The sequence below is a fragment of the Hyla sarda genome, chromosome 4 (assembly GCF_029499605.1).
Source record: "Hyla sarda isolate aHylSar1 chromosome 4, aHylSar1.hap1, whole genome shotgun sequence".
NCBI lineage: Eukaryota > Metazoa > Chordata > Amphibia > Anura > Hylidae > Hyla > Hyla sarda.
The window spans coordinates 137,349,864-137,366,076 of NC_079192.1; the positions used below are offsets into that span (position 1 = coordinate 137,349,864).

At 44.7% G+C, this 16,213-nt stretch overlaps 1 protein-coding gene across 2 annotated transcripts in view; it reads left to right on the forward strand.

Annotated features, from left to right (window-relative positions):
- SECISBP2L (SECIS binding protein 2 like) overlaps positions 1–16,213 on the forward strand; it is an 85,171-nt gene that overhangs the window by 26,977 nt on the left and 41,981 nt on the right. Inside the window, exons 2-6 of one of the 2 annotated variants that reach the window (XM_056572259.1) lie at positions 4,141–4,319; positions 6,791–7,115; positions 10,918–11,053; positions 11,135–11,364; positions 11,601–11,625. In XM_056572259.1, the coding sequence (XP_056428234.1) occupies positions 4,141–4,319; positions 6,791–7,115; positions 10,918–11,053; positions 11,135–11,364; positions 11,601–11,625 (895 nt within the window). Of the gene's footprint in view, positions 1–4,140; positions 4,320–6,790; positions 7,116–10,914; positions 11,054–11,134; positions 11,365–11,600; positions 11,626–16,213 lie in introns of both variants that reach the window. The other variant, XM_056572258.1, reaches the window with a different exon arrangement.

Sequence of the window (16,213 nt, forward strand, 5' to 3'; positions counted from 1 at the left end):
TACTATGTTCTCCATTGTCTAAAGCTGTCACTCAGCTGAGCATTCCCAACCATTATGTTGTTAATTCATTCCATGTAAATTAAGTATAGTTTTACTTAAAGGGACTATGTCATCAAAAAATGACCTATTTACCTTAAGATATTATCATAACTATAGAAATATAGTCATGGCTGTAAATGAAGTATTTCTCACAGAAAAGCATTGCGGTAACATGTTTTGCTATACACATGTTTATTCCCTTTGTGTGTATTGGAACTAAATCAAAAAAGGAGGGAAAAAAAGCTAATTGGACATAATGTCACACCAAACTTTAAAAATGGTCTGGACAAAATTATTGGCACCCTTAACTTAATATTTGGTTGTACACCCTTTGGAAAAAATAACTGAAATCAGCTTCTTACACCTCTCAGCCGGAATGTTAGACCACTCTTCCTTTGCAAACTGCTCCAGGTCTCTCTTATTGGAAGGGTGCCTTTTCCCAACAACAATTTTAAGATCTCTCCACAGGTGTTCAATGGGATTTAGATCTTGACTCATTGCTGGCCACTTCAGAACTCTCCAGCGCTTTGTTGCCATCCATTTCTGGGTGCTTTTTGACGTATGTTTGGGGTCATTGTCCTGCTGGAAGACCCAAGATCTCGGACTCAAACCCAGCTTTCTGACACTGGGATGTACAGTGCGAACCAAAATCCATTGGTAATCCTCAGAGGCAGGAAAACAACCCCAAAACATCATTGAACCTTTACCATATTTCACTGTAGATACTGTGTTCTTTCCTTTGTAGGCCTCATTCCGTTTTCGGTAAACAGTAGAATGATGTACTTTACCAAAAAGCTCTATCTTGGTCTCATCCTTCCACAAGACGTTTTCCCAGAAGGATTTTGGCTTACTCAAGTTCATTTTGGCAAAATGAAGTCTTGCTTTTTTATGTCTCTGTGTCAGCCGAGGGGTCCTCCTGGGTCTCCTGCCATAGCGTTTCATTTAAATGTCGATGGATAGTTTATACTGACACTGATGTTCCCTGAGCCTGCAGGAAAGCTTGAATATCTTTGGAACTTGTTTGGGGCTGCTTATCCACCATCCGGACTATCCTGCGTTGACACCTTTCATCAATTTTTCTCTTCCGTCCACTCCCAGGGAGATTAGCTACAGTGCCATGGGTTGCAAACTTCTTGATAATGTTGCGCACTGTGGACAAAGGCAAATCTAGATCTTTGGAGATGGACATGTAACTTGAGATTGTTGATATTTTTTCACAATTTTGGTTCTCAAGTCCTCAGACAGTTCTCTTCTTCTCTTTCTGTTGTCCATGCTTAGTTTGGCACACACAGACACACAATGCAAAGAATAAGTGAACTTCTCTCCTTTTTACCTGCTTTCAGTTGGGATTTTTATATTGCCCACACCTGTTACTTCCCTCAGATGAGTTTAAAGGATCATCACCTGCTTGAAACAATCTCATTTTTCCACAATTTTGAAAGGTTGCCAATAATTTTGTCCAGCCCATTTTTTGGAGTTTGGTGTGACATTATGTCCAGTTTGCTTTTTTTTTCCCTCCCTTTTTTGGTTTAGTTCCAATACACACAAAGGGAGTAAACATGTGTATAGCAAAACATGTGTTACTGCAATCGTTTTCTGTGAGAAATACTTAATTTTCTTGAAACCTTTCAGGGGTGCCAACATTTACGGCCATGACTGTGTGTGTGAGATAGATATATATATATGTGTGTGTATGTGTATATATATATATATATATATATATATATATGCAGAATCTCTGTATAGTAACATCCCACACAGAGATGGAATTGAGGCCTGCGCACTGTTCCTCTCCTCCCAGACCCACAACCAGAAATACAGCCCTCAGATCATCACCAAACTTATAGAATTCATTCTCACACACAACTACTTCAGCTTCAACAGTGAAATTTACCTACAGATGATTGGAACTGCTATGGGGACCAGGATGGCACCACAATATGCCAATCTGTTCATGGCTGACCTTGAAGAGCGATTCCTGAATACCAAAATTCACAAACCCTACAGATACATTGATGATATTTTCATTGTTTGGACTGAAGGAGAAGATAAACTCAAACAATTTCATGATGCCTTCAACACATTTAATCCATCCATCAAACTCAAAATGGACTTCTCGACAGAAAGTGTAAACTTTCTGGACACCACTGTAACTATAAACAAGGACACAATACAGACATCTGTATACAGAAAACCCACAGATCCACAATTCAAGTTCCCATCTGTCCCACACCAAGAAAGGCATCATATACAGCCAAGCCATCAGGTACCACCGCATCTGCTCCAACCCTGATGACAGAGACACACATCTACAAACGCTAGCTGAGAAATTTAAACAAAAAGGTTACAAACCAAGGACCATCCAGAAGAAAATCCACTCTGCTCTTCAAACACCATGTGAACACCTGCTGCAATACAGAGAGAAACAAACCTCATCACGCATACCACTGGTAACCACATACAATCCCACCCTTGAGGAAATGCGCAAAATCATCAAGGACCTGCAGCCAATCCTAGCAGAAGATGAGGTGTTAAAACAAATCTTTCCTGACCCACCCATCTTGGCCTTCAGACAACCACGCAACTTAAAACAAAAGCTGGTCAATAGGAAACTACCCACAGAAACATTGGATACAGACAATGGGACCAAACCCTGCACCAAACCGCGCTGTAAACTCTGTCAACACATCTGCACAAATTCTGAGGCCTCCCACAACAACAAGACATACAACATCAAGGGACAATACTCCTGCACCACAGAGCATGTAGTCTACATGATACAATGCACCAAGTGTGACCTGGGATGTTACATTGGTGAGACCAGCCAGCCACTCAATAAAAGGATGAACCTCCACAGATCGTCCATCAACAACCATAGAGAAAAGGACTATTGCACCCCAGTTGGACACCATTTCACCCAAACAGGTCACTCCCTACAGGACCTCAAAATCAAGATCCTGAAAGGAAACTTCAAGAACACCCAGGAAAGAAAGACATTTGAAGCCAAAATGATAGTTTTTAATGACTCTAAGAACAGAGGACTTAATGTGGATTTAAGCTTCTTATCCCATTATCATAATTTCCTATAACCTATGCTAAACTGTCTTCCCTCTCCCTGCTCTAACACCATTGCACCCCTGCTCCCCCTCCCCTGTCTAAGTCTTATCTTCAGTCTATGGTCCTGTAGTAAAATTGTCCTTTCTCCTCTGTCCAGCATAATCACCATTCTCACCTCTACTCCCCCCCCCCCCTCATCCTTATCTGTATCAATCGTCCTATAGCTATACAATTTATGGCCCAACTTAATGTCCATTTTCCACATGTTGTTTTAACCCCTGCACATTTTGTGAGAGAGAACCTGTGTTTTCTCCTTGTGAGCTCAGAAATCCTTATGACTTGATAAAGGGAGGAATCCCGAAAGCTTGTCTCTACAAAATCTTGTTAGTCCAATAATAAAGGTATTACAAGATACTGCAACTACCGATGATTTTGCTTTTTATATATATATATATATATATATATATATATATATATATATATATAATTTTTTTTCTCTAATTTTCATTGTCTATATTTTATAATAATCCTGAGATTTTGCAGTTTTCATTTTAGCCACTAGGGCTATAACTAAGCTGAGACTTTTTGTTCTGCACAGATCATTTACCAGTAATGCCTTCTCAGCACAGACAAGTGTACAGTGAAAGGTGACACCAGTGTATAGATAACACTGGATGCACCACCATTCACTGCAGATATAACATCCCCCATGCCTATAGACTTACATTTGGCAAGGTCACAGAGAATGCCTAGTAACATCTCCAATACATTTGAATGGGAAAGGTGTTGTCTATGGTCCATGAGTCCTGCTGTAAAGCTCAGGCAAAGTGACTACCCCCCTCAGGAAAGAAAAATTTAGGCGACAAATTCCCTTTTAAGGATCAGCTTTCATGCCTTTATGCTCTGATTTGTTCGCTGTCTGATCACTGGAAACTAGGGGCTTTACATTTTGTTTTACATTTTAAGTCAGAATATGCTTCTTTGTATTTTCAGTTTTAAGACTGACTAGGTTTAAACAAATGTTTTTTTTTCTCTTTTTTCTAGAATGGAAAGCTGTCTGCTGAGGTGGAGCCGTTTGTTCCCCAGAAGAAGGGGGCTGAGGCCATCACAATCCCAATGACTCTTCCTGGTGATGGTGGAAATGTTGGTGGACTGGAACCAACTCCCATTCCAAGCTATCTCATAACCTGCTACCCCTTTGTACAGGAAAACCAGTCTAATAGGTAATCTGCCTACTCCTGAGATAAATCAACTTCATCAAATGTTTTCCTGCAGTTTTGATTTTACAGCACTTACTGGCTATAAATAGAAGCTACAGTTCTCTGTATGTCACCTAAAGTATTGTATCTCTTAAATGAACTTTGCTTCCTGCTCTCTGTAAATATTATACTAGTATACATCAATTTAGATTTGGTGACATTTACTTTGTCATGGTAACATTACAGGAGTGTACTTCCAAGGCTTTATGTTTGCTATCTTCTTGCCTTCAGTGTAATTTTATAGTATAAGTATGTATATCACATGGAATAGGGTAGTGTTTCTAAATGTTAAGTCAAACCTATTTGACTCTGCTCAACTCCAGACACATACATGCAACAGAAGGCAGCCACTGAAGAGGAAGAGAAAATAGAAATATAAAAATTAGAATACTACACTTTCTAATATACTGCCCAGTGGATACCAAAAGGGCATTATTTTGTTATGCACTGGATGCATACGGACCTGTGTACACTTTGAAACAGAGGACTGCAACAGGATTGGGATTCCGTAGCACCCAATAAAATACACTCTAGTGCAGCTGTATTCAATCTGTTGTGGGTGGCCTGGTCCCACTAATCCTGTGCACTCTGCAAATTGCATACAGCATCTTTAGAAGAGAAAAGCCACCCTGACCTTCAAAAGTCCCGGTGGTTTTCCCTTTTGTGCAACACTAAGCTGTGACATTCAGAGGTGCCCGCTAGCCAGTCATATGTGACAGCGCACTGGGAGAGGGTCTGCTGGCCGAGTGCTGGGATGAAGGATCAGAATCACATCCTAACCCTTCCTCCCAGTGCTCAGCTTGTTATTCTACACATTTGGCATAGCTCTAACATTTGGGCAAGAGCTGTGACTAAATGTTTGCGAGAGTGGGCTGGGTTGGACACGCATGTTGCAGGAGCGGAACACACGTTGCAGGATTGGCTGGAGTGGAACACACCCCATTGTAGAGGCTGGCAGTAATAGTCAAAAATTCAGCAGAATTAGAAATACACTCCTGCGTAGGGCTCTACTTTTGGAGTGCTTCCAAAATGTAGACCTCCAATGTGTAGAGTAAAGAGATCTGAACAAAGCCCAAGCATACCATTCATACAATATGAGTGTCCCATAAAGGCAATGGTCTATATCCCCCAGTGGCAGGGGTCACCATGAGTGGCACATAGGGTGCATTTGAGTGGCAAGTGAGGTCTGTAGTGCTGCAGCCAGGAGCACTACCGAGGGATGGGAGATGATAACTGTGGGGTATCACTAAGCGCGTGACCAGAAATCCGAGCTGAGCCTCGGCTCTAGACCTCTAAGACTGACTAGTCTAGGCCCTAGAAGTCTAGAGTTTAGGCTCAGCTAGGACTTATGGTTATGTGCTTAGTGAAACAGTGCAGTTATCAACTCGTACACCCCTCACCACCACCACTACAGAAGCTCTGTAGTCACATAGTTGTGAGATGAGTGGGTGCTGGTAGCCAGACAGGCTGCACTCAGTGCCATAGATGGAGCAATGGTGGAAAGCCAGAATTGCAATCACCCTAAACTCAGTCTCTGCTCATCAAGCGCCACTTCTATATCAGTATCTGGTTCTCGTGCAATGAGATCAACGGGGGTCACTAAGTCACAAGCTCCACACTTAGCCCTGCGCATCATGCACCCTCAGCAGGTAGTGGTTGGGGATGATACTGTTGTCTGATTCTTTGATCCAGATTATGCGAAAGTTGTAGTTTTGCGGTCATCTAATTCTGGGGTCCGTTTTTTGCAGGGGTGATACTGGGGTCAGTATTATGCAGGTCTGCTCTGAATTAAAATGGTTCTTCATGCTAAACAAATACATTAATGGCTGTCCAAATTGTGTTAGCTGTAAGGTCCCTAAAGTGGGGACAATATCAATTTAATATAATATATATTATATATATAAAATAGAAAACTCCAAATATTGCTTCCCCCCAAAGCACACACTCACACAAACCCCACCCACAGTAAACCACACCAGTAGTAAGCTACACCCATATTGCTTGCACACTAAGCGGCTTCAGTTTCACTATGGCCCAGCAGGCCTACCCAAGCCCTATGATCTCATACTATAGCTAAACCTAAAACCTAGGACAACTGTCTCTGAACTAATCTAATCTACTTTTTTACATCTTGCACTACAATGAATAAAAACATGAAGATGGTGCAAAAAAATGGATGTGAATATTGTCTTTTAATTGAGAAGATACCAGTTATCAGCATCAATTCACAACACCTTTTTCTAACATATACTGTGCAATATTTATAGACATGGCTGAAATTGTCTTGATGCATTGGTAAAGCAACAAATATTTTACCAGGCAAGCAAGTGCATTGTATGTGGAATCTTGCATAAAATTGTCAGTTTAGATGCAGTAAATAATATTGTTTTTAACAATGCACTGCTTATAATCATTGTCCTTCTTTGTTGTTTTAGACAATTCCCTCTGTATATAAATGATATTAGATGGCAGCAGTCAAGCTCAAATCCTCCGGGACCTTACCTTGCATATCCTATTGTACCAGCCCAGCCACCTGTATCCACGGAGTATATGTACTACCAGTTAATGCCGGCACCATGTGCTCAAGTCATGGGATTCTACCATCCTTTTCCCACTTCCTACAACGCACCTCTTCAGGCAGCCAATACTATCAATGCGATTTCTATTGATTGCAATGACCGCACAAACCCACAATCACAAGTTAATGTGTTACCCAGCCAGAGGAGCCGAAATGCAACCAGACTACCCATTGGCCACAAGGTACATATATATATCATTGTTTCTTGGTCGCTCTTCATTGGGGGACACCGATACTGATGGGTATATGCTCTTGCTGCTAGGAGGCGCTGACACGAGGAAAAAAGTCGGCTCCTTCCAGTCAGGATATACCCGCCCACGGGAAGTGAGGTAATCAGTTTTAGCTAGTGTCAGTAGGAGACAAAACACAGGTCTGGGAGCTCCCCAGACCTGGTCTATTATTTTATTATTTTCTAGTTAAGTACATCTAGTTAGGTTCTTTTTCCTTTTGTTATTTTTCTAGGTTGGGTGACAAGAGCATGGTGCTACCTGATCTCCCACATGCGACAAAGGGGCACAGAACATAGAGTATGGGCCGTCAACCCCTTATCGCCAACGGCCAGCACCTGGAGGTTGTACCCTGGGTCCCCCATTGCCCCTGCTAGCCTCGCTATGGCAGCCTGGCATGATGCAGCATGGCCATAGTGTTCGCCTGGGTGAGTATATGAAGATGGAGTCCGTGGGTGAGTATGTACCCCCCCCCTTTCTGGCAGGGCCTGTGGCAGGACTTAAGGGGTTAATATTCTCCCGGGGTCTCTGTTAACGCAGTCAGTTTGTGGACTGGCGCTTGTGTTTTGAGGATACGCCAGTCTTCAATGGGGCAATTTCAGGGGCCATGGTCCTGATCTTAAAAGGGGTCTAGATTTCCCCCATTCCCGTTCTTAAAAGGGGTCTGAATTTCCCACCAGTAGACTCGCCCGTCTATAGGACGGTAGTTGCGGTGGCTGTTACTGTCTCAGGGAGGTTCCCTGTACTTTCTGCGGCTGCAGCCCCCCCTTGTCACTGCTCTTCAGCTCCTCCGGTGCTGCCCCACGTGTTCGCGCCGTGGCTCTGGAACAGTGGTTTTTTGGACCTTTGGTTCAGGTCTTCGATCTTCTGCACCATGCCTCTCTGGAGACAGTTCCCGTCTCTCTTGCTCTTTTTCCAGAAGTTTCTGGTCTTCACCTTGACTTGGACATCCCCAAGTCTCCCTGGCATTTTCTCGCCATGTTCTCTGGTTTCGGTTGGTTCTCTGTATGGGGTTCTCTTGTCATTCCCTTTTACTTTTTTGTTTGTCAGCCGGGCTCTCCCTCTGTCTGGTTCTGTCCTTCTTGGAGTTGGTTTTCTACCTCCTTCCAGGTTGGTTACGGCCCATCGTTACTTCGAAGCTCCCCTTTCTTGTCTCTCTATGTGGCCTATTGGTTTAGAGCACGGTCCCTTCCTTTGGCGTCCTAGTCCATCTCCATGGCCAGAGGGAACTGCTGGACACTCAGTTCCAGGCCTCGGTTGCCTTTTGGCCCAGGGTCTTGTCCGTGAGCTTTACGGCAGACATTGGTTCAGTCTCCGGACTGACTCCCTCCCTCTGGTTCTTTCCCACCCCAGGGACTGCTTTTGTATGTTCATCAGTATCGGTGTCCCCAATGAAGAGTGACAGAGAAAAGGACATTTTTTGTACTCGCCGTAAAATCTTTCTCGTAGCCTTTATTAGGGGACACCGCACCCACCCATTTCTTCATTTCTTGTCCGTATGACCTTTTCCGGTTCTTGGGTTTTTATCAAATATTCTTTTCTAGGGTCCTCCGGACATATTTTTTTTGTCTGCTTTTCCTACTGCTTTGTGACAAAACTGATTACCTCACTTCCAGTAGGCGGTTATATCCTGCCAGGGAGGAGCCTACTTTTTTTTTTTCTAGTGTCAGCAGCTCCTAGTGGCAAGAGCAGTAGTATCGGTGTCCCCCAATGAAGGCTTTGAGAAAGAGATTTCTTTAAAATTCTTTTTATCACAGAAATATCCTAACTGCATCTTGCTGTATTTTATAGGAGACAGTTATTATGGCATGTAAAGAGGAGTAGTCCAAAACAATGCATTATTTATCCATAACACAGTTAGTGTTTTGTATGTGTAAAAATGTCAGAGCACCATGGAGGAGATTTATCAAACCTGTGAAGAAGAGAGGTGCAGTTGCCCATAGCAACCAATAATAAAAATAATTTTATTTATATAGTGCCAACAGATTCCGCAGCACTTAACAATTTTTGGGGTAAAAATAAAGACAAGTATCATCTCTGTCTACCATCCTACACCTGCTCTCCGCTCTGCTATTGATCTAACACTAACATAACAATATTACACACTAACCATTCAAACAGGAGGAGTGAGGGCCCTGCTCTTGAGAACTTACAGACTACGAGGAATGAGGGGAGACAAAAGGCATAAAGTGCTTTTATTGATACAAAGGTCCAGCCATATTTTATAAATAGGAAAGGTTACATACAGGAGAGTGAACCAATCACTAGTTAATCTCTGAATGTCTATAGTGCCTAGAGAATAGGGGGAGACTGTCAATATAATTTTGATATCTCCAAGACACAGAGATCTCAAAAAGGGCAACGTGGTAGTAGTGAAAACCAATTAGGGGATGTTATAGGCCTGCTTGAAGAGATGTGTCTTTAGAGCACATTTAATACTGTGGATGGTTGTGGTTGAGTCTGAGGGATTGAGGTATAGCATTCCAGAGAACTGGTGCAGCACAAGCAAAGTCTTGGAGACGGGAGTAAAATATGTTAGTGTTAGATCAATAGCAGAGGGGAGAGCAGGTGTAGGATGGTAGACAGAGATGAGAGATGCGAGATGTAGGAAGGTCAGGCATTGTGCAGAGCTTGTGGAGATTGCCTTTTTATTTTATTTTTTTAAAAGGCTGTTAAAAAATGAAAGAAGTAATATGATTGGCTGCTATGGACAACTGCACCACTCTTCCTTTACAAAGGTTCTGATAAATCCCCCCCCCCCCCCACCATATGTATAAAAATATATCCTATTTGATAGGATTGACATTCTTTTTACATGCAATTACAACAGACAACTACTGTAATGCTAAATAAATGTAATTGCTGTCAAGTGCACTGATAGTAAGGTGAATATGTAATGGTATGTCACTTCCTCATTACTAGTGTAAAACTTTCCAGGAGCTCTCCATTGTTTTAGTTACAGATACAAGTCTCCTTTGTTATACATAACATGTCACTACAGCTACTTCAAAACATTCAACCATCGGCCCTTGCTGTTTTTACAAACTCTAATCTAATAGAGATTTGTCTCTTTTTTGTTTTTTAAATTAATCTAATCACATGCAAGTAATCGCAGTGCCAGGTAGGAGATAAAGACCCCTCACAGACATACCTTTTTAGATTTGTGAGCCAAGCAATTTGCATTTCTCATATAAGTGCACCCAGGGTGGACCCAAAAGCCTCAAGCGCCCAGCATTTCTTTCCATGCCTCCTTCCTTGCATGGAAATGCTGGGGACTGGAGGTGATTAGCGTTGCCCTGTGGGCACTTGCAGCAAACTTACAAATCTAAAGGTATGGTTGTGAAGGGACTTTAAACTACCTGGCACTGTGACTAATGCAGCTAAATACCGCATTAATCGCAGCATAAGAACACAGCCTTAGCCCCATCTGACAATGTGTTTAATCACATGTGAAACCATCCAACAGATTGAAGTCATTTGATCTTTTTCTCTTATGAACTTTTGTTTTGCTAGTTCTGTATTTTATAATATTTCTAATATTTGTTTGTGTCTGTTACCATTACTTAGCATCTTGATTTTTTTCTATTAGTTGGCTAGTTATTTTGATGAGTGGTTGTATAAATATTTTATTTAATGGAACTTAAACACTATATGCATGGAAATCTGTTAATACAGCTTGTAATCGAGATTGTTTGCCAGTTTTATGAATAACTTAGTAGAATCTAATATTTCAAAAATTATTTTCAATTTAAAGCAGCCCCAGCAACTAATAACACAGATAAAATGCAAGAGACCGCCTATGAAAAGTGTGGCAGTACAGAAAGAAACATGTGCAGCAGGCCCAGACACTCGCTCCAAAATTGTGCTTTTGGTGGATGCTTGTCAGCAAACAGGTAGCTATTTCTTTTACCGCTGAATTGTTATAGCTGATGCCTCGTTTCATCATTTTAAACTGTCCCTCCTTCATTTTTCAGATTTTCCAAATGAAATAGCCAACAAATCGCTATCTGAAAGCATGGGTTCAACTCCCTGGAAAACAAAGACAAGACGAAGACGGTCTTCTCATCCTGCCGCAGAGTCCTCCAGTGAACAGGGAGCAAGTGAAGCAGATATTGATAGTGACAGTGGTTACTGCAGTCCAAAACACTGCCAAGCTGCTGCAATGTGTTCTAGGCACACAGACTGTACAGCCTCTGCCGTCAATGTAGGTTTTATTAAATATCTTACAATATGTCTTATTTTTATCTGTTCTTTAACCACAATAAATAGTTTTTTCTAATTTTAGATGCTGATTTGCTGTTATTTGTATAGTTTAAAGTGTACCCATAACTCCGAGCTTTTACCCATCCTACTGTAAATCTATAGACTGATACTATCACATGCAAAAAAAAAAAATATATTTATTTGTTCTAGTTTTTTAATTATTTTGTCTTTTTCCAGGTTCCAGAACCAGCTGTATGTACAGGTAATGCTACAATTTTCTTAGTTTCACACAAGCTATGCAGTAGTTTTCATTGGTGTTCTAGATTTACTCTAATAAAACCCATTGTCTCCAGAAACGCGTCCTACATTAGTACACCAGTAGCAAAAACACAAGCCAATGTTTAGTCATTGGAATTAGAATTTTTCTCATTCGGCTCCATTGGGGGACACAGAAACCGTGGGGTATATTCTGCTGACACTTGGAGGCTGACACTAGGCAACAAAAGAAAATCAGACCCTCCCAGCAGGATGTACTCCGCTTACATACTCTGAGCTCTCAGTTTTAGCTTAGTGTCTGTAGGAGGCAGACACAGGTCTGGAGTTTTCCAGAACGGGTCTTTTTATTATTATTATTATTATTATTATTATTATTTTTTTTATAGTTTAGGGACGTGTATGTAGATTTTTAGGTGGGGTTCAGGAGCATAGCGCTCACTTTTCCCCGATTTGCAAAGAAGGCGCACAGGCATCACGTTATGCTCTGTCAACCCAACCCCTTGTCGCCCTTTCCATCCTTTTTTTTTTTTTAGGAATCTATCTTTTATTTAGGATTCTCAACCTCTGTAGCCCCCCGTTTTGTGCCCACTCCTTATTATTCATTCTGGGGACAGTTCCTGTTTGGCCATCCTGAAACCTGTGGAAACAGTGGTACAGGGAGCATTGTGTCTGTGTTTTTTCACTGGGACATTCTTACAGCCCTATACTCCGGAACTGCGCTATGCGTGCACGGCCGGCATTTACTTTTCGGCCAGCGTTTTTTTTTCTTCTCTCAGCTCGCATTCCAGGTGAAGGGACCGGAGCACAGGGGGTCTTGGCACTTAGCTCTGACTCTCGGCTTGCAGGGGTCAATTCTGGCCAATAAGGCTCAGGCTGGTCTACCCCCCCCCCCCCCTTCTCTCTCTCTGCACCAAGGGCTGGCTCTTCACACCACAGCCAGCTTCTCCTCTCCATCTGAGGGACATAGACACTGGATAAGACAGCTCCATTTTTCTTTTTGCTGTCTTCCTTTTTGCTTACACCTATGTCCGAACCCAGACCCCACCGCCCCCGCCCCACCCCCCCATCTGGACAGGTCACTGCGGCCCTGGTCACTTATTACACTTGTGTGGGCTGCAAAACTAAAATGGCTGGTGGTTCTGCTGTACCCACCTATCCTGCTTGCACCACTGCGCGCCCAGGCCCTCCTGGTTCTTCTCAGGACGTTTCGCTGGAACCTGCGGGCTCCGCTTATCTCTTCCCCCCCCCCCCCCCCTGGAATGCGTTTCCTCTCTCTCTCTCTCTCTCTCTGTCGATTTCAGATCTGGTGCGGGTTTCCCGTTCTGTGGTGACTGTACTGGAGAGGTCTTCCTTACGCCAGACTTCCAGAGAGGCTCGCTCACCTTCCCTGGTCCTTATTTCGGGTGATCTCACAAGCGCCCTAGGGTGTTTTCCTCTGGATCCTCTCTGGAATCCGGTGCTTGGGACAGGCGCTCTCCTCATAGGTCTCGCTCTTCCTCCCTTGCCCCCCGGAAGTGCCTCTGCTCTAAGGGTCACTCTCCTGGTCGCCGTCCTAGGTCTCCAGGTCTGCGTGCTAGACCACTCTTCTGGGAAGCTGTAAGATGAGGCATCAGGTTCTGCCTATGATACAGAGGACCGAGCCAGCATGTCTGACATGGTAGACAACTTGGTTTCAGCCATCAGGGACGCCTTTCACCTAGGGGACCCTGGAACTTCGGACCCAGCTCCAGAAATTTCCTTTCACCTCTCCCGTCGCTCTCCCTAAGGTATTCAGCTCTCATGCTGAATTTGACACCTTACTGGAAACAGCATGGAAGCATCCAGACAAACGCTTTCAAGGGATTAAGAAGGTTTGGGCACAGTTTTCCTTTGCCCAGGACTTTATTGTAAAATGGATGTCTCCACCGGCTGTGGATCCTCCAGTTTCCCGTCTGTCGAATGCGACTACTCTACCTTTGGCGGATGCAGCGTTCTTTATGGACCCGGCAGACAAGAGGATTGAAAATCTGGCCAAATTCCACTTTTGAGGTGGCAGGTTCATCTTTGCTTCCTGCCTTTGTTTCTGCTTGGGTGTCAAAAGCCCTTTCTGTCTGGGCTTCCCAGCTCCGCCATGGCATTTTGTCCGGGGCCCCTTAGGAATTTTTGGCGGATCTTGCACTCCAACTCTCCAATACAGGAGACTATTTGTGCTCTGCTTCTCTGCAGTGTGCCCATTGTACGTCTTTTGCCACAGGTAACCTGGTGGCGATTCGTTGCTCCATGTGGCTCAAGGCCTGGGACGCTGATGCCGCTTCAAAGAAATCTCTCACTGAGCTTCCTTTCTCTGGGACCCGTCTCTTTGGGAAATGCCTGGATGAGATTATCTCCGAGGCTACAGGAGATAAGAGCTCCTTATTGCCGCAGAACAGGTCTCTCCTTCCGATTCCCGCAGAAAGTCAAACTCCTTTCAGCCCTTTTGGTCTTTTAGCTCTGGTCGGGCAACCAGACCAGCCCCCTTACAGGATAAGAAGGCTCCTTCCTTCAAGGCCCGTCCCTCCTGGAAGTCGGATCCGGCCAAGTCAGGCACCTGTAAGCCTCCCTCCGCCTGAAGGGATGCCCCCGACCGAACATTCTTTTTTTCGTGTGGGAAGTTGTTTGTCCCTGTTCTGGGAAGTCTGGTCTGCCCACGTGCAGGACTCTTGGGTCCGAGATGTCATTTCCGACGGATCGCTTTTTTCGATCCCACCCTCCTCACTCTCCTTCCTTAGCGGTGGCTTTTCGTGTCATGCTTCAGACCCTTCTCGCTCAAGGAGTAATCGTCCCAGTTCCTTCCAAGGAGTGTTTTTCAGGTTTTATTACAACCTGTTTTGTTGTCCCCCAAAAAAGTGGTTCCGTCTGCCCGATCCTGGATCTGAAGCTCCTCAATCGCCACCTACTCCTGCGTCATTTCCGTATGGAGTCTCTCTGTTCTGTGTTGGCATCCATGGATCAAGGGAAGTTTCTTTCCTCGGTGGATATCCGAGATGCTTACCTTCACATCCCCATTTTTCTGGCGCATCAGCGCTATCTCCGTTTCCCAGTTCCGGAGGGCCATTTTTCAGGTTGTTGCCCTTCCTTTTGGCCTGGCCAAGGCCCCAAGGGTCTTCACCAAGGTCCTGGCGGCAGTGATCCCCCTCCTGCGAGCCCGGAGTGTGTCCGTGATCCCCTACCTGGACAACCTCCTGGTGAGGGCTCCAACCAGGGCCCAGAATCAGGAGAGTCTCCATCTCACTCTTCAAACCTTGTCTTGTTTCGGCTGGGTGGTCAATCAGGATAAGTCCAACCTGATTCCCACCCAGTCTTTGAACTTCTTGGGACTCCAGTTCAACACGGCGAACGCCCGGATTCGGCTCCCGACGGACAAGTGACTTGCTCTGTCATCAGGAGTTCGTCTTCTTCGACGTCCGGTACCAGTTTCCATTCGGTTCTGCATGGAGGTCCTTTGTCTGATGATGGCGTCCATGGAAGCCGCTCCTTTCTCCCAGTTTCATTGTTGACCTCTTCAAATTTCTTTTCTGTCCCTGCCTAGTCTCCGCTATCCCTCGATCGCAGGATTATTCCCCCCCCCCCCCCCCAGTACTCGCCAGTCCCTCCTGTGGTAGCTTCGATCTCCTATTCTTAGACAGAGGCGATCTTTTATGCCCCCCCACTGGCAGGTCATCACAACGGATGTCAGTCTCAGTGGTTGGGGGAGGAGTCTTCAGGGATCAGACTGTCCAGGGCTGTTGGTCCTCCCAGGAAGCTCTCCTCCCCATCAACATCCTGGAACTTCAGGCAATTTACCTTTTGCCTCTTCCATTGGGAGCGCCTCCTTCAGGACTGTCCTATTCGTGTCCAGTCGGACAACTCCACGGCTGTGGCATATATCAATCGCCAGGGCTGCACTTGCATGGCTGAGGTCTCCAGGATCCTTCTCTGGGTAGAACTCAGGGTTCCCTCTATCTCAGCAATTCACATTCCGGGGGTGGAAAATTGGGAGGCGGACTTCTTCAGTCACTCCTCGGCCAACCCCGGCGAGTGGTCTCTTCATCCAGAAGTGTTTACGGAGATCTGCAACCTCTGGGGCACTCCGGACGTAGATCTCTTCCCATCCCGCTACAACCAGAAAGTTCCTCGCTTCATCCCGACTTGCTCTCTCACTTTGCCACCTCAATTTACTGTCGCTGCATTTGACGGCGTGGTGATTGAGACCGCGGTTCTGAGGGCCAGAGGGTTCTCTCCTCAGGTAATCCGCACAATGATCAGGGCGCATAAACCTTCCTCTGCAAAGATTTAGCACTGTACTTGGCGGTCCTACTTTTGATGGTGGGAATCTCATCCCTTCTCCCCAGTTGTGTTCTCTCTTCCACGCATTCTTTCCTTTTTAGGGTCTGGGCTGGAACAACGCTTGGCTCTTGGTTCCCTTAAAGGTCAGGGGCCGGCTCTCTCCATTCTCTTTCAGTGTCCCCTGACGTCCGACCCTCACATCTGCACCTTTCTGCAAGGTGTTGCCCATGCGACTCTGCCATACAGATCCCCTGCTCACCCGTGGGACCTGAATCTGGTTCTCAGTGCCT